The sequence below is a fragment of the Mus caroli genome, unplaced genomic scaffold (assembly GCF_978045245.1).
Source record: "Mus caroli unplaced genomic scaffold, Mus_caroli_1 scaffold_2, whole genome shotgun sequence".
NCBI classification, from domain to species: domain Eukaryota; kingdom Metazoa; phylum Chordata; class Mammalia; order Rodentia; family Muridae; genus Mus; species Mus caroli.
Window position 1 is genome coordinate 92130660 of NW_028227257.1, and position 25921 is coordinate 92156580.

The 25921-nt window shown below is 38.0% G+C and overlaps 1 protein-coding gene and 1 pseudogene across 1 annotated transcript; one reads left to right on the forward strand and one right to left on the reverse strand.

Annotated features, from left to right (window-relative positions):
* Positions 1–6143: 6143 nt before the first annotated feature.
* Positions 6144–7095, forward strand: LOC110290124 (olfactory receptor 4P4-like; annotated as a pseudogene).
* A 15557-nt stretch (positions 7096–22652) lies between these two features.
* Positions 22653–23624, reverse strand: LOC110290034 (olfactory receptor 4P4-like). Its single transcript, XM_021156504.1, has one exon. The coding sequence runs from the start codon at positions 23622–23624 to the stop codon at positions 22653–22655; it is 972 nt and encodes a 323-aa protein (XP_021012163.1).
* Between the last annotated feature and the right edge of the window lie 2297 nt (positions 23625–25921).

Here is a 25921-nt window from a genome sequence, read left to right on the forward strand (position 1 = left end):
TTTTAGTGTCTGTATAACATCTGTCCAGGATCTTCTGGCTTTCATAGTCTCTGGTGAAAAGTCTGGTGTAATTCTGATAGGCTTGCCTTTATATGTTACTTGGCCTTTTTCTCTTACTGCTTTTAGTATTCTATCTTTATTTAGAGCATTTGTTGCTCTGATTATTATGTGTCGGGAGGTATTTCTTTTCTGGTCCAGTCTATTTGGAGTTCTGTAGGCTTCTTGTATGTTCATGGGTATCTCTTTCTTTAGATTTGGGAAGTTTTCTTCTATAATTTTGTTGAAGATGTTTGCTGGTCCTTTGAGTTGAAAATGTTCATTCTCATCTACTCCTATTATCCATAGGTTTGGTATTCTCATTATGTCCTGTATTTCTTAGGTGTTTTGAGTTAGGATCTTTTTGCATTTTACATTTTCCTTGATTGTTGTGCCGATGTTCTCTATGGAATCTTCTGCACCTGAGATTCTCTCTTCCATCTCTTGTATTCTGTTGCTGATGCTCGTATCTATGGTTCCAGATTTCTTTCCTAGGGTTTCTATCTCCAGTGTTGCCTCATTTTGGGTTTTCTTTATTGTGTCTACTTCCCTTTTTAGGTCTAGTATGGTTTTGTTCATTTCCATCATCTGTTTGGATGTGTTTTCCTGTTTTTCTGTAAGGACTTCTACCTGTTTGATTATGTTATCATGTTTTTCTTTAAGGATTTGTAACTCTTTAGCAGTGTTCTCCTGCAATTCTTTAAGGGATTTTTGTGCTTCCTCTTTATTGTCTTCTGCCTTTTTAGCGGTGTTCTCCTGCATTTCTTTAAGTGTGTTATTAAAGTCCTTCTTGAAGTCCTCTATCATCATCAGGAGATATGCTTTTAAATCCGTGTCTAGCTTTTCCGGTGTGTTGGGGTGCCCTGGACTGGGCGAAGTGGGGGTGCTGGGTTCTGATGATGGTGAGTGGTCTTGGTTTCTGTTAGTAAGATTATTACGTTTACCTTTCGCCATCTGGTAATCTCTGGGGTTAGTTGTTATCGTTGTCACTATTTAAAGATTGGAGCAGAAGCTGTGTTCCACTCACCAGCAGTCTCTAAATCCTGCGGCGGGGGTCGTGGGTAGCTGACGGTACCCCGGTGCTGGTCCAGCCGAAAGAGGCCTGTGGTCCTACTCAGGCCGTTTTTCTGCTTCCCTAACTAATGCAGTCTCTGGTCCCGCGTGCAATTGGATTGGAGCAGAAGCTGTGTTCCACTCTCCAGAAGTCTTAAGATCCTGTGGTGGGTGTTGTGGGTAGCTGGTGAGTGTCAGCCGACCCTGCGCCCCAGCTGCCCCGGTGCTTTTCTGACCGGAAGAGGGTTGTGGCCCTATGTAGGCCGGATTTCTCTCTCCCCAACCAGAGCAGTCTCAGGTCCCGCGTGATTGGACTGGAGCAGAAGCTGTGTTCCACTCACCAGCAGTCCCAAAATCATGCGGCGGGGGTCGTGGGTAGCTGGCGGGTGTCAGGCAACCCTGCGCTCCCGCTACCCTGGCGCTGATCTGGCCGCGTGAGGACTGTGGCCCTACTCAGGCCGGTTTCTGCTTCCCTAACTAATGCAGTCTCAGGTCCCGCGCAATTGGATTGGAGCAGAAGCTGTGTTCCACTCACCAGCAGTCCCAAAATCCTGCGGCGGGGGTAGTGGGTAGCTGGCGGGTGTCAGGCAACCCTGCGCTCCCGCTACCCCGGCGCTGATCCAGCCGGATGAGGCCTGTGGTCCTACTCAGGCTGGTTTCTGCTTCCCTAACTAATGCAGTCTCAGGTCCCGCGCAATTGGATTGGAGCAGAAGCTGTGCTCCACTCACCAGAAGTCTTAAGATCCTGTGGTGGGTGTTGTGGGTAGCTGGCGAGTGTCAGCAGACCCTGCGCCCCAGCTGCCCAGGTGCTTTTCTGACTGGAAGAGGGTTGTGGCCCTATGTAGGCCGGATTTCTCTCTCCCCAACCAGAGCAGTCTCAGGTCCCGCGTGATTGGACTGGAGCAGAAGCTGTGTTCCACTCACCAGCAGTCCCAAAATCCTGCGGCGGGGGTCGTGGGTAGCTGGCGGGTGTCAGGCAACCCTGCGCTCCCGCTACCCCGGCGCTGATCCGGCCGGATGAGGCCTGTGGTCCTACTCAGGCTGGTTTCTGCTTCCCTAACTAATGCAGTCTCAGGTCCCGCGCAATTGGATTGGAGCAGAAGCTGTGTTCCACTCACCAGCAGTCCCAAAATCCTGCGGCCCACATCCTCCCTTTTTACCCTCTAATTTCTCATTACCTCTCCCTGACTCAAGGTCAAACTCTTGGCCTTTTCTATAATGAGTATTGCTGCACCATTTAAGGTTCCTCTTTTTCTATCTATCTTTATTTATTTATTTATTTATTTATTTATTTATTTATACTCCAAATTTTATTCCCCTCCCAGTATACTCTTATGTACATGTGGTGGTGGATATAATGGTTCAGCTCTTTCAATCGCCAATATTTGAGATTTAATGGGGACAGTATCTGCATCATATCTAGAAGACATGTATCACCAGGATTTTTCATCTTTTAGTTCTTACAGTCTTTTCATCTCTCTTCTGTTTGTTTTCTGACACTAGATGTCACAGTCCCCAAAATATATCAATTGAGCATCTACCTATGCACAAAAATGTAAGAATATTAGAGGACATACTAAATATTCTGAATGCAACAGAAAAAGAAGTTAAAGCTCAGAGAAGGAGGAGGAAGGAATTTTCATGTTCCCTCATCCCTACTCACACAAAGCAGCAAAGCGGGGAAGAAATTATGTAGAAGGAGAAAAATATATACTAGATCTTGCTCAGCTCACTACCTCAGTGATTAACATGGGGAAAAACATTATTTGGCATGGTCAAGGCCTCAGAATCCGTGCTGCAGAAGGAGTCTCTCCATATGCCATGTGTATGCCAGACCAGGTTAAACACTTAACATTTACCCAGCAGACTTGAATTCCAGGTACAGTGGAACACATGTCCCCGCACCCAGGCTGACCCTCAAGTTCTGTGTTTCTGTTTTTCTCCAGAGCCACTCTATGCCATTTAGCCAAGGCTCTAGAAGACCTTGACCATGTAGCTATCCTAACTCTTCAGGCCTACAGCTCTCCTGTGTGAGAATACCACCTTCAATATTTAATAGATTCACTAATTATCCCATGTTTTAAACTAAACTCTGTAACATGGTTGAGGCTCCTCCAGTCCTAGGATCCAGGTTCTCCCTTACAAACCCTAGTTCAGAACTTGCTCAAATGGATCTAGCTCCTGATTCTCTTCTAGGAATAAAACACAGACCTGCTTGTTAACCTAGAAAACACGTTAGATTTGAAGTAGTGCAATACAAACATTCCTCTTACCCTTTGAACAACTATTTTTGTTTTTGTTCAAACCAAATTCACATAAATTGCTCTTATTTCCCTCCATCAAAATTTCTTAGGTCATGTAATTTGACACTCAGAAGGCTTTAGCATCTCTTTGAAAATTGTGTCAACATAGAGCCCTGAGTTTAAAGTTTACTGCATGAAGTTCAGGTCTGAGAGGAATTAAATCACTTAAAGTTGTACATTTGCTCAAGTTCTTTTGGGATATGCCTCATGACTCACAGAGAAGTAAGAGGATACCTTGAGATGTAATCTCCCAGGTAATGCACGTTACACATCTTGGAATTTAACCAGAGAATTTATAACTATATTTACCACCTCTAAAAACAGAGTGGATATATGTTAAAGACAGAAACATGAAAATTGTTCCCTCAAATCACAGTGATGGCTTTGTCTCAGGAAAGTATGTTTTCTCTCAGAAAGGAGAAGGGAAGTCCTAGAGCCAGAACACTTTTTGCCTGATGGACTATCAGGTATGTAACATAGTAATCCAGACTGAAGTGATAGCTACACAAAAATAAGAAATTGAATTCTCTACAGTTTTATAGTATAAATCATGTAAGTGTGTGCATATGCATTTTATAATTCCTCTTTCTTCACTATTTTGGAAGCATTTTATCTCCTACTTTTCAAATGAGTATTAATAAAGGCTATTGGGTGATTTATGAACTTAATTTATACAGAAGATTGAAGATATGTAAGAAAAAGTAAATAAAAATTAATTCAATCTGTTAAAACAAAGTTCATTTTTCCTTTTCTGCCTTCCTTGTGAGGTAAATATATAGTGAATGATGAAGAAAATTGAAAACTGTCAAGATTTGAATTTCTCTGAGAAAGAGAATTAGGAACATCATGAGACTCCTAGTTGATAGATAGATAACAGAGTGAAAAGGAAGTTTAAAACTAAGTTATAATTAAATTAATGGAGACTCAAAATTGTCTGTGAGACAATAATCCAAAGTTTTGGAGCAATTTGTCAATTTAGCTTTACTATAAATTTATTTTTATTAATTCTTTGAGATGTTCATACATTGTTTCTTTGACATACTTTCTTTCCCCTCAACTCATTTATGTACCACCTTCTTAACCGTCACAACTTGTTCCACCCAACTTTGAGATCACTACTTCTTTTTGACTGTTTTCTTCTTTCCCCTTCAAGTTCCATATGTGTTGCTCAGCTAGTCTTGAGATTTGAATCTGCTCTGGTGTATGGTCAGAATACAAGGGTAAGTAAAATCATTAAAACAGAACATCTGACTCTCCGCTCTTAGAAGCCACCAAATGTTAATAGCTTGTCAGCTAGTGGTTGGATTTTATACCCACTGTCCACACTCCATGCTTGGATTTTGTCTAGTTAGAGATTGTACAAGTGTTGGGCATGTACCTCCAATCATTGTGAATTCTGTGTCCTACTGTCAGGTTGTATCTGGAAAATACTGTTTCTTTGACATTATCAATCACCTTTTACAAGTTTTCTTGTTCCTTTTCTGCAAAGGTCCCTGATCATTCAAGTGAGGTATGAATGTCTCTTGTAAGGCTAAGCACTCTGCAGCCCTCAACAATTATGAGTTGTGGATCTCTGGGTTAATTCCCATTCTCTTTAAGGAAAAGCTTCTCTATTGAGAGTAGTGACATCCTCTGATATAAACACATGATTAATGACTTTGACTTCATGAGTTTTGATAAACAATTACAAAGAAAGAAAGAAAGAAAAAGAAAGAAAGAAAGAAAGAAAGAAAGAAAGAAAGAAAGAAAAAGGAAGCAGTATAAAATTATAAAATAGGTTGTATAAAGCAGATTTTTTAGTTTCAAATAGCAAGAAAAAAATTTTAAGGAAGATTATATAAATAGTCCTCATTGTGGTCCTGCAGGGCTTCGATGCCCCATTGAAGGGAAAAACCAGGGCAAGAAGGCAGGAGTGGGTGGGTGTGGCGGGGGGGAGCATCCTCATAGTGGCAGGGCTAGGGGGGATGGGATAGGGAGTTTTGTCCCTTTATAGCCTAAGGATTACTATTTTTAATTTATGAAATTAAAAATAGTATTTCTGCTTAACCTTCACTAAATATACTGTTCTTAGCTCTGCTTCATATGGCCATCACAAGTATATGATACTATTCAGGCCATGATCAGTCATCGTATTTGGCACATGTAAGTCTTTCCATGACCACAATTTAACAACCAAATATTCCCTATCAAAAGTAAAAATTTCACAACAAATATTAATTCTATAACAGTATTATAGACTTATTTGGACTTCTTCCTTCACTTTAAGTCTCATGATTCTAAGCTACCAAATGGGCAAATTAAACAGTGATAATGAGATTATGCCCCTAAATTTATTTGTATAAAGTAATAGCACATGTTTGATTATACTTTCTATTAATATATTTTTTTAATTTTATGCACTTTTACTAAAGTAATGTGATTGAAATGATTATGATTTTCAAGTGATGAAAATTTTGTATGGGATATAAGAAGTAGAAATAGACACAGAAGTATACACTATATATATATATATATATATATATATATATATATATATATATACAGAGAGAGAGCAAAAGAGAGAGAGGGAGATGTATGTGTATGTATGTTTACAGAGAGAGGGAAAGAAAGAGTAGAAGAACATGTTTCACTAGTTGAGTTGAGTATACTAGTTATAGTATTTGCTATGATTCATACCATGATTAATAAACATTTCTAATTCTCTGTCATTTCCTTTCAGCTAATGCCATTGAATTGTAATTTCTATGGAATATGGAAAGTACCAATAATATCACTGAATTTATACTGTTAGGACTTTCCCAGAACAAGAAAATTAAAGCTCTATGTTTTCTGATGTTCTTGTTTTGTTACATAGCTATTTTGGGAGGAAACATGATCATTTTGATTTCTATCACATATAGCCAGCTAATTGAGCAACCAATGTATTTCTTTCTTAATTACCTTGCTTTGTCAGACCTGTGCTATACCTCCACAGTGACACCCAAGTTTCTCACTGACCTTCTCGTAGAAAGGAACATAATTTCTTATACCAGCTGCATGGCTCAGCTTTTTACAATGCACTTCTTTGGAGGGATTGAGATCCTCATACTCACAGTAATGGCCTATGATCGCTATGTGGCCATCTGCAAGCCCCTGCACTACTCCATCATCATGAGCAGAGGGAGGTGCCATGCCATGGTCACTGCTTGCTGTGCTGGTGCTTTTATACATTCCTTCCTCCAGAGCCTCCTTGCTATCAGCCTCCCCTTCTGTGGCCACAATGAGATGGATCACTATTTCTGTGATATTTATCCTTTGCTAGCTCTTTCCTGCACCAATAAACACAGAGTCGGACTTCTGGTGGTTGCCAATTCAGGCATGATGGGACTGATAACCTTCGTCGTCTTGATGTGGTCTTACTCTTTCATTTTATACACCATCAGAGCTTATCCTGCAGAGAGCCGCAGCAAAGCTCTTTCCACATGCAGTTCTCATGTCACCGTTGTCATTTTCTTCTTTGTGCCTGTACTTTTTATTTACATCAGACCAGCCACCACTTACCCAGAAGATAAAGTGTTTGCTCTTTTCTACACCATCTTAGCTCCCATGTTCAACCCTCTGATCTACACTCTGAGAAACACAGAGATGAAGAATGCTTTGAGAAAAGTTTGGTGCCACAAACTATTTTTTATTTGAAAGTGAATCATATGATATTCTCTGCTAATTATCATGCAAAATCTGAAATGGGATGTTTGTCTTCCTAAATCTCAAAGCATTTGAAGGTATAAAATTCCACGTTTAATCAATAATAATAATAAAAACAATAGTAACTCTCATGGACTAATTGCAAATATTATCTCTTTGAATAAAGATTAGTATCACATTTACTATTAATATACTTGTGACTGTTAATCATATATTTTATATCAGATTCAACATCAGTAGTACATATTATATTGTTACTTGTGTGTTATATTTTCTGAGTTTTCATATATCTATCTATCTATATATATATATTTGTGTGTGTGTGTATGTATGTAACGAGTGAACCTTATGAGAATAATACTACATCAGGGCTTTCTATTCCCTGTGCTCCTAAAGTACTAAGTTGATCATTAAACCACATACACACATGCAAGGGTCTGGCATCTTACTCTAACACAGAAAGAAGCAGTTCACTGAAGGAGGTGAGGTATTGGATTTGCATATTCACATCCCTGTTTTAGGCTTTCCTCAAACCAGGTAGAAGAGAATCTCTGTGTGGGATGGCATGGAAGTGTGGACTTAACCTTTCTGGGCCTCTGACTTTGTGAATGGTACAATAAACCCCTTCACTCTGTAAATACCAAGAGTCAGACTCCACCCCATTAAAGTCTCCAGAATGAGCTACTTCCTGACTGCCATATGCCATGTCAGATCCTGTTTACCCAAGTTAAACCTTACACATTAGAAATGAGCTGTAGTCAGTACACAGTGCCAGGACAGCCTTATAAGCATAGATTTCAGTGCACATCCATGTATCAAATACCAAGACAAGCTTTATGAGTTGTGCGGTCCTCTCAAGGGCCAGGCTGACTCCAAAAGTGAAGGTTCCAGGTTGCTTTTTAAAAAATTTATTACTTTCATTTTTATTCTTTAATCCACTTTTACAGTCCAGACATCATCCCTTTCTCAATCTGCCCTACTAGACAGCTCCCCTTCGTATACCTGCTCCCCATTTCTAAGAGGATGTCCTCATCACCCACCCCCAAACAATCAGACCTCCTCACTCCCTGGGGTCTCAAGTCTCTTGAGGATTAGTTGCATCTTCTCTCACTGAGGCCATACCAAGCAGCCCTCTGCTCTATATGTGTCGGGGCCTCATATCAGCTGGTATATGTTGCCTGCTTGGTGGCTCAGTGTCTGAGAAATTTCCAGGTCATTTGAGACTGCTCATCTTCTCATGGGGGTTACCTCTTCCTCAGCTTCTTCCAGTCCCCCCCCCAAAAAAACTTGATTATTCTACTTATTTATTTATTTATTTATTTATTTATTTATTTATTTATTTATTTACATTTCAAATATTGTCCTGCATCCAGGTCCCCCTGCCCCAACCAGAGGATTTTCTTGTTCTTCTTCTTCTTTTTTATTAGACATTTTCTTCACTTACATTTCAAATGTCATGCCCTTTCCTGGTTTCCCCTCCGAAAAATCTCTATCCCATCCCCCTCCCCCAGCTTACCAACCCACCCACTCTTGTATCCCTGTCCTTGCACTCCCCTACACTTGGGCATCAAGCTTTCTTAGGACCAAGGGCCTCTCCTCCCATTGATGTCCAACAAGGCCATCCTCTGCTACATATGTGGCTGTAGCCATGAGTCCCTCCATGTGTACTCTTTAGTTGATGGTTTAGTCCCTGGAAGTTCTGGAGGTACTGGTTGGTTCATATTGTTGTTCTTCCATTGGGGCTGCAGGCTCATTCGGCTCCTTCAGTCCTCTCTCTAGCTCCTCCCTTAGGGACCTTGTGCTCAGTCCAATGGTTGGTTGAGAGCATCCATCTATGTACTAGTCAGGCTCACTCCTGGTCATATAACCAGAAGATGCTCCAACATGTAAAAATGACGATTGCTCTCTTATGTTCATAGCAACCTTATTTATAATAGTCAAAAGTTGGATAGAACACAGATGTCCCTCAACAGAGGAATGGATACAGAAAATGGGGTACATTTACACAACGGAGTACTACTCAGCTATTAAAAACAATGAATTCACGAAATTCTTAGGCAAATGAACGGAACTAGAAAATATCATCCTGACTGAGGTAACCAAATCACAAAAGAACACACATTGGTATGCACTCACTGATAAGTGGATATTAGCACAGAAGCTCAGAGTACCCAAGATACAATTCACAAACCACATAAAACTTGAGAAGAACGAAGACCGAAGTGTGTATACTTCGATCCTTCTTAGAAGGGGAAACAAAATATCCATGGGAGGAGATACAGAGACTAAGTATGGAGCAGAGACTGAGGGAAAGGCCATCCAGAGACTGTACCACCTGGGGATCCATCCTATATACAGAACAAACCCAGACACTATTGTGGATATGAACAAGTGCTTGCTGACTGGATCCTGATATAGCTGTCTCCTGAGAGACTCTGCCAGTGCCTGAAAAATACAGAGGTGGGTGCTTGCAGCCAACCATTGGACTGAGCATGGGGTCCAGAGTGGAGGAGCTACACGTGGGATTCATATAACCCTGACAGGTTTAGTCTTCGGACTTCAAATATTTTTCAATGTTTGACCTCCTACCACTTTCCCTGAAGATATTGTGCTTACAATGTTTTATACCATTGTTCTGCCTATGTCAATTTGCCAATTTACAAGCTGAGTAATGTAGAGATGAAAAATGCAATAAAATTTTTTATTTACCTACAGAAATTAGGTCATGTGGCTTTATAATAGAAAAAATGTAAATGTAATTAAATAGCTAGAGACTATGCCATCATCTTATAGTGTTCACTGTCTTTAGTGGAACAAATGTGGACAATAAAACTTACTTCAATTAATAACTACTAAAAGACAATTAAAATATCAATTTTTCAGACTACTGAACTGGGGCAAGAAGGATTACTTGCATTGAAAATATGAAGCAAATTGAGTCGATGTTGTTGTGCTTATTAGTAACATATCCTTACGATTTAATAAAATTATTGGATATTGAGGGCTTATAAATTTACCGATATTTTGTGATTGTAGAAAATCTTAAATTTATTACTGAATACTATATTTTTAAGTTTGAATCTGATATGATCATCTACATCATCCAGTAGTATTCATAAATTAAATGTGGGACAGAGAAATCAATATCATATTAATATGAAATAAATTATATCTTGAGTCAATACCTGGACTTATGATTGAAGAAAAGAAAACTGGGAGGTAATAATTCATAAGGTGAAAAGAGGTACTGGTTGTCCATCAATCACTCCAACATTTAGAACATTTTCCATAAATTATAAGAAGTCTCATTATAAAATCATTTGCATTACGATGCTGCCATAATATCCAAAAGTTTCAAGTAAATTATTAGTGATTGGATTGGACTTAAAGGACTTTCTTGCTATGATGAGTAAAAAGTCACAACGAAGAAATAATGTGTCCTTTAGAAAGAAGGCAATTCACCAAACGCAGACACTATTGCATATGCCAGCAAGATTTTGCTGAAAGGACCCTGATATAGCTGTCTCTTGTGAGGCTATGCCAATGCCTGGCAAGTACAGAAGTGGATGCTCACAGTCATCTATTGGATGGAACACAGGGCTCCCAATGGAGGAGCTACAGAAAGTATCCAAGGAGCTGAAGTGGTCTGCAATCCTATAGGTGAAACAACAATATGAACTAATCAGTACTCCCAGAGCTCGTGTCTCTAGCTGCATATGTAGCAGAAGGTAGCCTAGTCAGCCATCATTGGGAAGAGAGGCCTCTTGGTATTGCAAACTTTATATGCCCATGTACAGGGGAACGCCAGGGCCAAGAAGTGGGAGTAAGTATGTAGGGGAGCAGTGCCGGGGGAGGGTATAGAGGAATTTTGGGATAGCATTTGAAATGTAAATGAACAAAATATCTGATAAAAAATTTAAAAACAAACAAACAAACAAAAAGAAACAAGGCAATTATAATGTGGTGGCAAGGAAGTATTTATAGTATCTTATTTCTCCTATACTGAAATGTAGTGCAATGCCTATAAATTACCTGGTACATGCACATGGTATTGAATGGATTATTCAATTATGATAGGAAAACAAAGTCCAAGTATGATTTTTAGGATACCTAAATACATACTATGCATAAAATAAACCATCCATTCATTAACAACAAAAATATTTTGTCAGAAAGTTGAGGAATACAACATGTATCTCTATGAGCCAATCAGGGAGGGGATGAAACCCAGCCATATCTTAGATAATGAAACAAGCTACTCATCTATTTTTTCAAAAATTTCTAATAAGAGTAAACTACTTGCCTCTCTATAAACTTATTATCATCTTTCCATTTTCTCTATGGAACCTGGAATTTCCATTTTCTCACTGGAATGCTCTAGAAAAACAGATTTTAAAATGCTATCTCTTTGAGAGCAAGTTAGCTATGACTGATCAGTAAATTGTTTTCATTGATTTGATTTAGTGTCAAGCACTTTGAAATTATTTTTTAAAGAAATGAAAACTTGTGAGTGTGTGTGTGTGTGTGTGTGTGTGTGTGTGTGTGTGTGACATATGTGTGGATATGCTGAGGCACGTGGATATGTTTTAGTGGTGGGTCTCACAGGTCCTTTTGTATCAGACACAGTGATAATCAAAAGATCATGTAATTTATTAACAATTGTTACTGAAAGCATCAACACAACTTCATTTTCAGAATTACTAAATAATTTTAAGGATTTATGTTTATCATTTTTATTTATGGGGTTGTATGAGTGTCATTCAAGTCTGCTCTGCCAGCATAGCTGTAGCCATTTGGTTCCATGCCTGTGAGACATTTAACATTGTTACTGACACAGAAAAATAGCTCAACTTGGAGTGGAGCAGGGTCAAACTGACCACACATACCCTTTTACAGTGTGAGGTTTGCTAATCCTAAGAAATTCCACAAGCATAAGCTCCATGTAGGAGCAATTAGGATAAAGGTCAGTTAGAAATGTGTTGTCTAGCTAGCCAAAGTAGCTTGAGTCAGAGTTCACCAGCAGCAGTTCTTATGTATGTACCTGTACATGAGCATTGTGGTTTTTGCTTTCATAAACTGACCCTGAGAAGCATTTGGGGCTGCAGTCATCACCTAAGTCTGGTCAACAGCCCTAATTATTCAGTCCTAGGTTGAATTTCTGTGGTCTGTCTGATGATTCAAGACCCCAACAAATCTGTCTTTGTATGGATGTGAGCACATGAGTACCTATACTTTGAGAGGCCAGAGTCATCCAGTTTTTTAGAGCTGGAGTCACAGACAGTTGAAATGCTAGGACTTGAACTCTGGTACTCTGCAATAGAAGTATGTACTCTCAAATGTTGTTTGATCTCTCCAGATACCGTGTTTAAAATCTTAATTATAAGAATTTCAAATTAGAAATATTGTGGTCTGGGTGTTTTAATTGTTCATGTGTATTTTCACTTTATGTTTCTATGTTTTAAAAATTATTATCCCAGTTCCATTTACTGTCAAAAGTATGTGCCAAATATCCTTGAGAAATACTCTTCTTTGTACATTAATGTAAACAAAGAGAAATCAGTAAGTATTTACAGATGTGCATGATGATTCAGTACTTTAATCCCATAATTTCAGGCTGAGACAGGAGGATCATGAGTGGGCAATGTAACCAGAACCTGACATTTCATTCCTTCCACACATATAGTTATAAATACCTAAATACATTAAGAAATTATATTAAATAATTCTTCACATTACTGAAAATTCAGAAGTTTAACATGAATAAATTTTTACAGGAGATCTGCTGAACTAATATCAGTCCAGCACAATGCACTTGCTAGATAACTCCTGAAAATTAGAGGGTATTTGCAGTTATGGGAGAATACTGTCTTCACATGCCAACAAATATTTCCTTGGTTGGATGTCATCTCTTCTAATCTATCTTCTGGGAAATTTTCAATATTAAGATATAGGGAGCATTTTATTGTCCAGCAAGAGAAAAGTAACCATTACAGATTGTTAACTTACATACTTTGTATTTTGTAATCAATGTTGTAACAGTGAAATAGGGCTAAGGGTAAGATTCTGCACTCTGCTTCCTGCACAGTCTGAATCCTTGGCCATTACTCATTTCAATGATGTTGTTCTCCTTGACCTAAATCATTCATAAATTGTATTAACGGAATACTTTCAACAGTTAAAATACACTCTTGGTTTATTGGAAAATTGTACAATCCTCTATGTTTATAGAGATCTTTAGAAAAGAATAAGCAGGCAAAGATGAGGGAATAAAGGTAATTCTAGAGGTGAGAAGTACCTTTAGTTACACAGTTCAGTTTGATTTCCCAACTGTGTCACCTTCTCTTTATCACCACTTTCCCCCAATCCTGTATTTTTGAATAAGCATCTATTGACAGACTAAATACTATAGAACTATTCTATCATTTCCTCGAAATGATAGAAATCTGTGCCTCTGATGGATGTCTGAATACCTTAAATATTCTGTGTTTTTCTCCTTGTCTACAACTCAAAAAAACATTATCAGAGCTCTCTAGCATTACCAAATCTAAAATTATGTTTCATATTAAAGTAGCATTTGGGGGGTTGGGTTTTTTGGTTATAATATTTTATTTTTTTATTATTTATTTTGTTTTTTTAGTAGATATTTTCTTCATTTACATTACAAATGCTATCCCAAAAGCCCCCCATACACTCCCCCGAACCTGCCCCCCAACCCACCCACTCCAGCTTCCTGTCCCTGACATTCCCATGTACTGAGACATATAATCTTCATAAGACCAAGGGCTTCTCCTCCCAATGATGGCCGACTAGGCCATCTTCTGCTACATATGCAGCTATAGACGCAAGCTCTGGGGGTACTGGTTAGTTCACATTGTTGTTCCTCCTACAGGGTTACAGAGCCCTTCAACTCCTTAGGTACTTTCTCTAACTCCTTCATTGGGGGCCAAGTGTTCCATCCAATAGCTGACTGTGAGCATCCACTTCTATATTAGCCAGGCACTGGCATAGCCTCACAAGAGACAGCTATATCAGGGTCCAGTCAGCAAAATCTTGCTGGCATATGCAATAGTTTCTTTGTTTGGTGGATGTTTATGGGATGTATCCCCAGGTGGGGCAGTCCTTCCGTCTATCTTAGCTCAAAACTTTGTCTCTGTAACTCCTTCCATGAGTATTTTGTTCCCCATTCTAAGAAGGAACAAATTATCCACACATTGGTCTTCCTTCTTCTTGAGTTTCATATGTTCTGTAACTTGTATCTTAGGTATTGTAAGTTTCTGGGCTAAGATCCACGTATCAGTGAGTGCATATCATGTGTGTTCTTTTGTGATTGTGTTACCTCACTCAGGATGATGCCCTCCAGATTCATCCGTTTGCCTAAGAATTTCATAACTATCCAATATATACAGAGAACTCAAGAAGCTAGAGTCCAGAAATTCAAATAACTCCATTAAAAATGGGGTACAGAACTAAACAAAGAATTCTCAACTGAGGAATACCGAATGGCTGAGAAGCACCTGAAAAAATGTTCAACATCCTTAATCATCAGGGAAATTCAAATCAAAACAACCCTGAGATTCCACTTCACACCAGTCAGAATGGCTAGGATCAAAAATTCAGGTGACAGAAGATGCTGGGGAGGATGTGGTGAAAGAAGAACATTCCTCCATTGTTGGTGGGATTTCAAGCTGGTACAACCATTCTGGAAATCAGTCTGGCGGTTCCTCAGATTATTGGACATAGTACTACAGGAAGATCCAGCAATACCTCTCCTTGGCATATATCCAGAAGATGTTCCAACCAGTAGGAAGGACACTTGCTCCACTATGTTCATAGCAGCCTTATTTCTAATAGCCAGAAGCTGGAAAGAACCTAGATGTCTCTCAACAGAGGAATGGATACAGAAAATGTGGTACATTTACAAAATGGAGTACTACTCAGTTATCAAAACTAATGAATTTAAGTAACATTTTAATAATTGTATACCTTTAAGAACTTCATTTAGTATATGTTGGTCATATTCACCTTTAACTCTTCTTATGTATTCTTAGATACACTCTTAATTTCCTAAATACCTCAATTTTGTGATTTCTTCTTTATTTTAATTTAATAGCTTATAGATTCCAATATATGTTGTCTTTATATTTCAGTCTAGGAGACTGTCCACTGGAGTCTATTTAACATATCAAGAACTTAAATCTTAAAAATTAGATTTTAACTGCACAAGATATTTTTTTCTGTCAATAGTTCTTCACTCACAGGTCCTAGAAAAGTCAGAAAGCAAGTTCTGGAAGGTATTTTGTGGTAGACCAGATGGTTCTGTTATCAGTTCTTTATTTCTAATCCTGTAATTTAAAGGTGTGTTCATAGATACTTTTCTCTTTAATAAAATGAGATTATAATGCAATTACATTTCTTTCTTCCTTTTACTCCTGCCAAACTTTTCCATTTATCCCTCCTTGTTTTATTTCAGATTCAAGTCCTCTTCTATTCATTAATTGTTATTATATGTATCCACGTATGCATGTATGTATGTATATATGTGTATGAATAATCTATCTATCTATCTATCTATCTATCTATCTATCTATCTATCTATCTATCTATCGATCAATTGATCAATCTGTCTTAGTCACGGTTTCTATTCCTGCACAAACATCATGACCAAGAAGCAAGTTGGGGAGGAAAGGGTTTATTCAACTTACACCGCCATACTGTTGTTCATCACTAAGGAAGTCAGGAGTGGAAATCAAGCAGGCATGATCTTTGACAAGGGACCTAAAACCATCCAGTGGAAAAAAGACAGCATTTTCAACAAATGGCGCTGGCACAACTGGCAGTTATCATGTAGAAGAATGAGAATTGATCCATTCCTATCTCGTTGTACTAAGATCAAATCTAAGTGGATTAAGGAACTCCACATAAAACCAGAGACACTGAAACTTATAGAGGAGAAAGTAGGGAAAAGCCTCGAAGATATGGGTACAGGGGAAAAATTCCTGAATAGAACAGCAATGGCTTATGCTGTAAGATCGAGAATCGATAAATGGGACCTCATAAAATTGCAAAGCTTCTGCAAGGCAAAAGACACCGGCAATAAGACAAAAAGACCACCAACAGATTGGGAAAGGATCTTTACCTATCCTAAATCAGATAGGGGACTAATATCCAATATATATAAAGAACTCAAGAAGGTGGACTCCAGAAAATCAAATAACCCCATTAAAAATGGGGCTCAGAACTGAACAAAGAATTCTCACCTGAGGAATACCGAATGGCAGAGAAGCACCTGACAAAATGTTCAACATCCTTAATCATCAGGGAAATGCAAATCAAAACAACCTTGAGATTCCACCTCACACCAGTCAGAATGGCTAAGATCAAAATTTCAGGTGACAGCAGATGCTGGTGAGGATGTGGAGAAAGAGGAACACTCCTCCATTTTTGGTCGGATTGCAAGCTTGTACAACCACTCTGGAAATCAGTCTGGCGGTTCCTCAGAAAATTGAACATAGTACTACCTGAGGATCCTGCAATACCTCTCCTGGGCATATATCCAGAAGATGTGCCAACTGGTAAGAAGGACACATGTTCCATTCTGTTTATAGCAGCCTTATTTATAGTAGCCAGAAGCTGGAAAGAACCCAGATGCCCCTCAACAGAGGAATGGATACAGAAATTGTGGTACATTTACACAATGGAATACTACTCAGCTATTAAAAAGAATGAATTTATGAAATTCCTAGGCAAATGGATGGACCTAGAGGGCATCATCCTGAGTGAGGTAACCCAATCATAAAGGAACTCACACAATATGTACTCACTGATCAGTGGATATTAGCCCAGAAACTTAGGATACCCAAGATATTTGCTAAACGCATGAAACTCAAGAAGAATGAAGACCAAAGTGTGGACACTTTTCCCCTTCCTAGAAATGGGAACAAAACACCCATGGAAGGAGTTACAGAGACCAAATTTGGAGCTGTGACGAAAGGATGGACCATCTAGTGATTGCCATATCTGGGGATCCATCCCATAATCAGCTTCCAAACGCTGACACCATTGCATACACTAGCAAGATTTTGCTGTAAGGACCCAGATATAGCTGTCTCTTGTGAGACTATGCCTGGGGCCTAGCAAACACAGAAGTGATTGCTCACAGTCAGCTGTTGGATGGATCATAGGGCCCCCAATGGAGGAGCTTAGAGAAAGTACCCAAGGAGCTAAAGGGAACTGCAACCCTATAGGTGGAACAACAATATGAACTAACCAGTACCCCGGAGCTCTTGTCTCTAGCTCCATATGTATCAAAAGATGGCCTAGTCAGCCATCACTGGAAAGAGAGGCCCTTTGGACTTGCAAACTTTATATGCCCCAGTACAGGGGAATGCCAGGGCCAAAAAGGGGGAGTGGGTGGGTAGGGGATGGGGGGGTGGGGATGGGGGACTTTTGGGATAGCATTGGAAATGTAAACTAGGAAAATACCTAATAAAAAAGAAAAGAAAAGAAAGCAGGAGCTGATGCAGAGGCCATAGAGGGATGTTCTTTACTGGCTTGCTTCGCTGGCTTGCTCAGCTTGCTTTCTTATAGAACCCAACACAAAACTAGTCTGTTTTCTATCTATCTATCTATCTATCTATCTATCTATCTATCTATCTATCTATCTATCATGCATCTTTTAATGACTATTGCAGTGTACTGAATCACAATGTGAAAGTGAGATTTTGTTATTTAATGAAAAAAAAAACTGTTTCTATACATGGTGTAGCTCAGCATTAGTACATATCTTTAATCCCTCTGATTGGAATTCAGACACACCCTTAGCACAGAACTTTAATCACAAACAATGAAAGTAAAATTAATTTGTAGAAGACACACCCATGTTTGAATGTTATGTTGTACTGAGTGGCATACAAAGTGACAAATCAAAGAAAGACTTGAAAGAATAAGATATACCCAACTCTCAGGAGAACACAGAGAAAGAAAGGCTACTTAAGTAAAGGAGTTCTGAGGGAGAAAAGAAGAAAGAAGAAAGTTTTACTGGGACATTTGTACAGAGACAGTTAGCAGAGAGAACAAGTTAGATACAAGTGAAGATAAACAATCCAGAGAATGAGAAGGAGCCAGAAGATTAGAACATATTGTCAAAGTTAGTATGAGGTCAAGCAGAGTAATTCAGGAGAATCTGAGAGAAGCCAGAGTGAATCAGTCTGCTTGGGAAGGAGTTCAGGCCAGAGCAGCTGAATTGAGCCAGCCATCAGTTCAGAAAGAACTAGGAGGGCGTAAACTTATTCATCAGTTTCACAGGCTGAATATCTAGACCTAGATAAGATTATATAGCGGCTAGAAGCTTCCAGGACAAGACCTAGGTTAGAACATGGAGGCAGTAAACCTCTGACAATTACATCAGGTAAATAAAAGGTATCTCTACAGACAATCTATATATCATCTATCAATAGTTGTAGAAATACATGCATGCTTATTGATCCTACCCTACAGTTACTACTAGTGTAGATGCAACAGATTTTATTTCTTATTATGCTTACTCCTCCTTGTCTTGAAAGTAAGTAGTCAAAGAGAAACTGGTTATATAGGACAATAATTACTGCATAACACAGAAGATGTTAACCGTTCTTAGTTGCAACAGTATTAGTGGCCATGTCTTCTAATGCTTAGGTTAAATTTCTAAAGCTGTGTTATAGACATTTTCTTGAGGGACAAGCACTATACCAGTTTTTTTAAACAGAAGAAATTAATTATATGACTTGTTTAGACTTTTATTAGGGTGTTTGTTTGTTTGTGTGGGGGGGGTGTTGTGGTGCCTGAAGATTTGTGTAATGGCATTGGTGGGTCCTGGTAAGAATATGCACAAGTCATAGTAGTAAATTTGGTTCATCCTTGATCCTTCTTTTCATATTCTCTTGAAATTGAATCTCTCACAAAACCAGAACTATTTTGGATAGATTAAATGGCCACTGATTTCACAGAATTCATTTGTCTTTTCCCCTCAATGTGAAGAGGGGGTTATAGGCATGTGCAGTCATGCCTTACTTTTTACATGAGTGCTGGAGATGAGAACTAAGGTCCTACACGGCAAATGGTCTTACCTGCTAACCTTCTTCCCAAACTCATTACCACATTATAGTGGTTTTCATCTTGTAGCTTACAATCAGCAGGGGTCAAAAGAACCTTTCTTTCACGGGGGTCACCTATTAGATATCCTGTATATTTGATATTTACAGTAACAAAGTTACATTTATGAATTAGCAACAAAAATAAATTTATGGTTGGGAGAGTCAGCACAACAGAGGGCACTATATTAAAGAGACACAGCATTGGGAAGCTTCAGAATCACTGCTTTGATATAATATGTAGTGATAGTCATACATAGTCCTTGAGTCCCTAACCATCCCAGAGTACAATGATCCATCAATCAAGTATTCTGAATGCAGAGATTTAAAACAAAAACAAAAACAAAAAACAGTTCACCTTGAGTGAACACAGTTTTACTGCCTTCCAAAGGCAATGGGTATAACCTGAAATATTCTCAAGGGGGCTTCAAAATTAATAAACCAGGATAAGGTGGACAGTGACAAGGAATCAAATATGACTGAGGAGAATTATGGTATTGTGACATACTGGAGTTGATAAGCTTGATAGGTCCTAGAGTCTATAAGTAAGCTGCCAGACAGAAAATTTCCTCAGAAGAAAGACACTGGAGTAAAAGAATGGAGCAAGAAAAGAAAAAAGTGGATGTTTGTTAGGAAGTAAAATTTTTGCTTAATTCTAAAACAAATTTCTGTTTATATTTTATTGGTTCACAGCAATAACACAGTGCTCTCTTATTTATTTTTACATACTTAAATTATTCACCTTTCAGTTTTATATCATTGAAAATAGGCCTTTGGCCAGGTGGTGGTGGTGCACGCCTTTAATCCCATCACTTGTGAGGCAGAGGCAGGAAGATTTCTGAATTTGAGGCCAGCCTGGTCTACAGAGTGAGTTTTGGAACAGCCAAAGCTACACAGAGAAACCCTGTTTTGAAAAACAAAACAACAACAAGAAAGAAAGTAGATCTTTGATGCAATTTATTCCGATTATGGTTTCCCTTATCACAGTTTCTCTGTGATCCTCTCCACCTCCTCTCCCTTCCAAATCTCCTTAGAAAACATCGACATCGAAAGAATAAAAAGAAAGGGGAGACTCGGCAGGGGCAGATGGGGGGGGGGTGAGGATATTCTCTTGGAGATGGGTGGGGGGTGGAGGAAGAATGGGATGAGGAACTGTGAGAAGGTGGACTGGGAGGGGGTAATGACTGGACGGCAAAAAAAAAAAATAGTAAAAAAATAAAGATCAGAATAAGACTAACAAATAGAAGAAAAAGAGTCAAAGGAAAATACAAGAAGCATATAAAGGCTCAGAAATATACACATTCACACACACACACATACACACACATACACACACATACACACACACACACATACACACACACACACACACACAAATACACAGCCAATACCATAATATATAGGCAAAGGACTGTGCTGTTCTAAGTGGTTTAAGATGAACTCTCAAAGTTTTAATTGGATTTCCCTGATGACTAAAGATCTTGAACATTCTGTTAGAGCTTCTTATCCCTTTGAGTTCCCTCTTTTGAAAATCCCTGTTTAGATCTGTATCTCATGCATTAGGTTGGATATTTTCTACTTAAAAATAATATGCATTATATTTTAATGTTTATATATATATATGTATATATATACATATATACATATATATATAATTTCTGAAACATGCTCGTGTGCGCGCACACAAACACACTCACACACACACACATGCATGCATGCACACAAATTCAAGAATTTGCTGGTTGTTATGCGGGCACTGCCAAGTGTATAGACCAGCTCTGTGTATGTTTCCTGTTCCAATTACTGCTCAGGGGTTTCAGCATGAATGTAAAAATTAGATGAAGATAAACAAGGTTCAATGTTTTAGGAAATTATTTTTCCATTTCTCTTTGATTAATGGAGCCATTTATACTGAATTGGAAGGCTACCCCATGCTTTTCTGTTTAAAGAGGGCTAGCCCATGTTTCCTTGTTTACAGAGAGAAAGGGGAAGCTCATGTTTTCACTGTTTAGAGAAAGCTAGTCCATGTTCTTTTCTCTACATCCTCCTCCATCATACTTACAGTTTTAGAGATTCCTCCTTATTCAGCGCTAAGTTTGCTGTTGTTTAAATTAGACAGAAGATAAACCATCTTACAGTCCATTTATTTATTATTATTATTATTAGGTATTTTCTTCATTTACATTTCCAATGCTATCCCAAAAGTCCCCCATACCCTCCCTCCCCCACTCCCTTACTTACCCACTCCCACTTCTTGGCCCTGGTGTTCCCCTGTACTGGGGCATATAAAGTTTGCAAGACCAATGGGCTTCTCTTTCCACTGATGGCCCACTAGGCCATCTTCTGATACATATGCAGCTAGAGACATGAGCTCCGGGGGGTACTGGTTAGTTCATATTGTTGTTCCACCTAAAGGGTTGCAGATCCCTTTAGCTCCTTGGGTACTTTCTCTAGGTTCTCCATTGGGGGCCCTGTGATCCATCCAATAGCTGTCTGTGAGCATCCACTTCTGTGTTTGCTAGGCCCCGGCATAGCCTCACAAGAGACAGCTATTTCTTGTTAATGCAGTTTTTCTGAGTTCTCTGAACTTCTCTTGAATCAAAATTAAGCATTGATTTGTCTTAGACATTTCTTGTCTTAGCTTTACATATATTTTTAATACTTGTGTTAGTTCAATGGTACCATTCAATAATCACTAATTTTTCATTGATTCTTAACTACTAAATAAGGAAAGAAACTCTTTCAACCCTCATTAAAGAAATTTACTTTTCAGAATAATGAATGGTTGTTACAGAAACATACATCAGGCCAAATCTCAATGAATAAGTGTGGAATATTCATCTTTAAAAGAAACATCTATAATACAGTGGGACCTCACAAGGCACAGGACACATTGAAGAAGAGGAGATTATGGAAATTTTGTAAAAGCCAGGGGATGCCAATAATGTGAAAGAGAATTTTTGGCTTGGGAATATTTATTGATTTTAGAAATGTAAAATGTTAAAAAATATGCTGTTTTAAAATTAAGCTAGAATATAAAATTGTAAGAAATATTCTGTGATATAGAAAGTGTATCTTTTAGATGTTCTCTGATGCAGGTACAGATAAGTGTTATCTTTGCTTATTTATGGAAGCTGGATCTATATCGAGTTTACTAAACACAGTCAAACAGCATAATGCATTATATGTGCTCTCTGTGGTCATTTAGGTAACACATTGCTGTGAATGATTTTCTGTCAAGCATAATTAATTTCAAAACCAAAGTTGCAGTTTAGTACAAGCCATGTAGACATCAACAACAGCAGAAAATTGAAAAAGGACAGTCAAAATATCTGGTTTAACACAGAGAAGAGTAAATATATTCTCATTGAGATACCTGTACATATCACTAGGTATAAGACACATTGACAGGACATTTGTCTTTTGCTGATTAAAGTTATAAAAACCTTCAAGAAACTGTGTGATGGTAGAAAACAGTGACACCCTTCAGCCTGTTTCCTTCACTCCCTGACATAAGGTAACATAGTCTCTTGATGGCATTCTTCATCTCCTTATTTCTGAGTGTATAAATTAGGGGGTTGAGCATGGGGGCAATGATAGTATAAAAGAGAGCAAATACTTTGTCTTCTGGTAATGTAGTTGCTGGTCGAATGTAAATAAACAATAGAGGAGCAAAGAAAAGGACTACCACTGTGACATGTGAACTGCATGTGGAAAGAGCCTTGCGACGATTGTCTGCAGAGTAAGACCTGACAGTGTATAAGATCACACCATATGATATCAACAAGACCACAAAAGTCACTAAGCCCATTAGGCCAGAGTTAGCAATGACCAAGAAACCAATTTTTCTGGTGTCAGTACAGGCCAGTTTAAGCAGAGGGTACACATCACAGAAGTAGTGATCTATTTCATTGGGGCCACAGTAGGGTAAGAAGACTGCCAGGAGAAATTGACCAAAGGAATGCAGAAATCCCCCAGCACAGGAAGCCGCAATCACAGCATCACACTTCTGCTTGCTCATGAGGATGGTGTAGTGCAAGGGCTTGCAGATGGCCACATAGCGGTCATAAGCCATTCCTGTAAGAATAAAGACCTCAATGCCACCAAAGAAGTGCATAGTGAAGAGCTGCGTCATGCAACCATTGTAGGAAATTGACTTTTTTGTTGTGACTAAGTTGATAATCAGCTTGGGTGTCACCGTGGAGGTGTAGCACAAATCTGAAAGTGCAAGATAACTCAGAAAAAAATACATAGGCTGATTGATGAGGTGACTCCATGTGACAGAAATCATGATAAGTAGGTTCCCAAATAAAATTGCAATGTAACAAAGTAAAAATAATACAAAGCAGATAACTTCTATTTCTTTTGTCTGAGAAAGCCCTAGGAGAATAAATTCTGTAATATTAGTCCTATAGTCCATGATCCACAGTGTCTGTGTCTATCTGAAATTACATAAATTATAAACAAGTAAGAAATATGTTTATCACAATGCTGAATATTTTGCCCTTTATGGGCAAAGATTAGATTAAAAATGTATATTGTTTGAAGAATTTTGATATTTCACTTTTATTTAAAAAAGATTTCCAAGGGAGCTATTTGAAACACCTTGAAAATAAAAATTGCTGCTGAATTTTCTTACATTCTTGAGATGCATATTAATGTTTTAGGATAAATTATATTTGTGTAATCATTCTGTAATTATGTATTATCCAATAAAAATGTATATAAAACCACCAAAGAACTACAAAACAGATACTTCTAAAGGATCAGAATCCCTGTTTCCTTTTTGCTGTTTATTCTAAAGAATCAGAAATGAATGATCAAGTATGAAAACAATTACATGTAAATATATGAAGTATAAATATATATAAGAACAAATACATGAAATATATTTGTGCACTGTCTATTTTAAAATATGTTGTGACACAGATCCTCTGTCTTTTGTATTTGGAATCACTAGATACATAGATAAAATTTCATTTCTTAATTGAAAAATGTGTTTTTAGTCTCACTGATTTTAACTTATATTTATAAATACCTATGTATTTATATGTATATAAACAATTCATTTTTCAACTCACAGAATAAATATTACCACATGAAAAAGCAGTCTAGATTTTTTTAAATCAACTATGTACCTACATCCAACATGTTGAGGAGAGCAATCATGTATATTGTTTGTATTTTAACATCCTAATGATGTCTTGATCAAACACTTGAGTCAGCTACATTTTAATTAATAAATACAAGTCACTCAACCATCCTAGACTGTCTGTTGTAATTTGTTTTTTTTAGTGTGATAAGACACTGACCTAAATAAATTTGGAAAGGAAAAGGTTTATTGACTTACAAAAAACAGTTGTTGATGACAAGACAAGACAAGGCCAGAAACTGGAGGCAAGGACTGAAGCAGAATCCATAAAGGAATGCTGCTCAGTTGTTAGCCTCAGGCTCATATACTGTAGTCCTTCTTATATAGTCCAGACACAATTTCCTAGTGATGGAATGGCCCAACTTAACCTGGGATTTTCTATACCAATAAACAATCAAGTAAATGCCACACAGACATGCTCACAGACCTATTACATGGAAATGATTTTTTGCCTGAGGGTCCCTCTTCCCAGGTGTGCCAAGTTGACAATGAAGTTTAGCCATCATGTCTTTTTTGTTTGTGTGGTTGGTTGGTTTTTTGTTTGTTTGTGTGTTTTGTTTTGTTTTTTTCAATACAGGGTTTCTCTGTGTAGCCCTAGCTGTCCTGGAACTCAGTCTGTAGACCAGGCTGGCCTCACTCAGAAATCCACCTGCCTCTGCCTCCCAAGTGCTGGGATTAGAGGCATGTGCCACCACTACCCAGCTCATCATGTCATCTTAAAGTGTATATATCACTATCAGTTTCCAAAATATCAGTGTTAAGTTCTCAAGGTGAATTCCTCACATTCTCCCAATTATTTTACCTACTCTTTCTACTTTTCATTGTCTTGAAATAATGAAATCCTGATATCATGAATGTTTCTGTGTTCACTGTTTGCTAACATTGTTTTGATGATACAATGGATAGAACCCAGGCTTTATATACACTGTTTTATCCACACAATCACATCTGAGTTAGGATGCATAAACACTTTCAAATTGTAGACTTTTAGACATCATTGATATAATAGGGAATAATCTAGAAGCAAACTTGCAATCAGTCTGCTAGATAACACAAAAAATTCACTAAACATTCTATGCAGAGGAGAACTTTGTAAAACTAATTGTGTATAGAACCAATGCAGGTGAGTTTAAAATTATTTCCATTTCAGTGAAGTTAAAAACACAGTGTATATCTAAAGTGTGTTTTATCAGAACAATAATAGAAAGCAAACAGGAAAGTAGACAAAATTCTGAAGAAATCAATTCTTTAAAAATGAAGAATATTTTTAATTTCAACAGAGTAATTGCATACATGAACTCATTTGAATTTATTGAGACGTCATGCATTCAGTTTTTACTTTACACAAAACTTAAACAGTAGATAAATCAAAATAACCAATGATCTTGAATTACTTGAATTTATTCTGTACCCCATTTTATTCATCCATTAAAATATGTTTATTTAAGTGAATTGCCAATTTTTAAACTCAATGAGTCACAAAGAAGACATGAAAGAAGGAGGCAGACAGTTTGAGAAGGAGGGTTTTGCAGGAGTGAGAGGAAGTAAGAGAGAGTAGCAGGGGT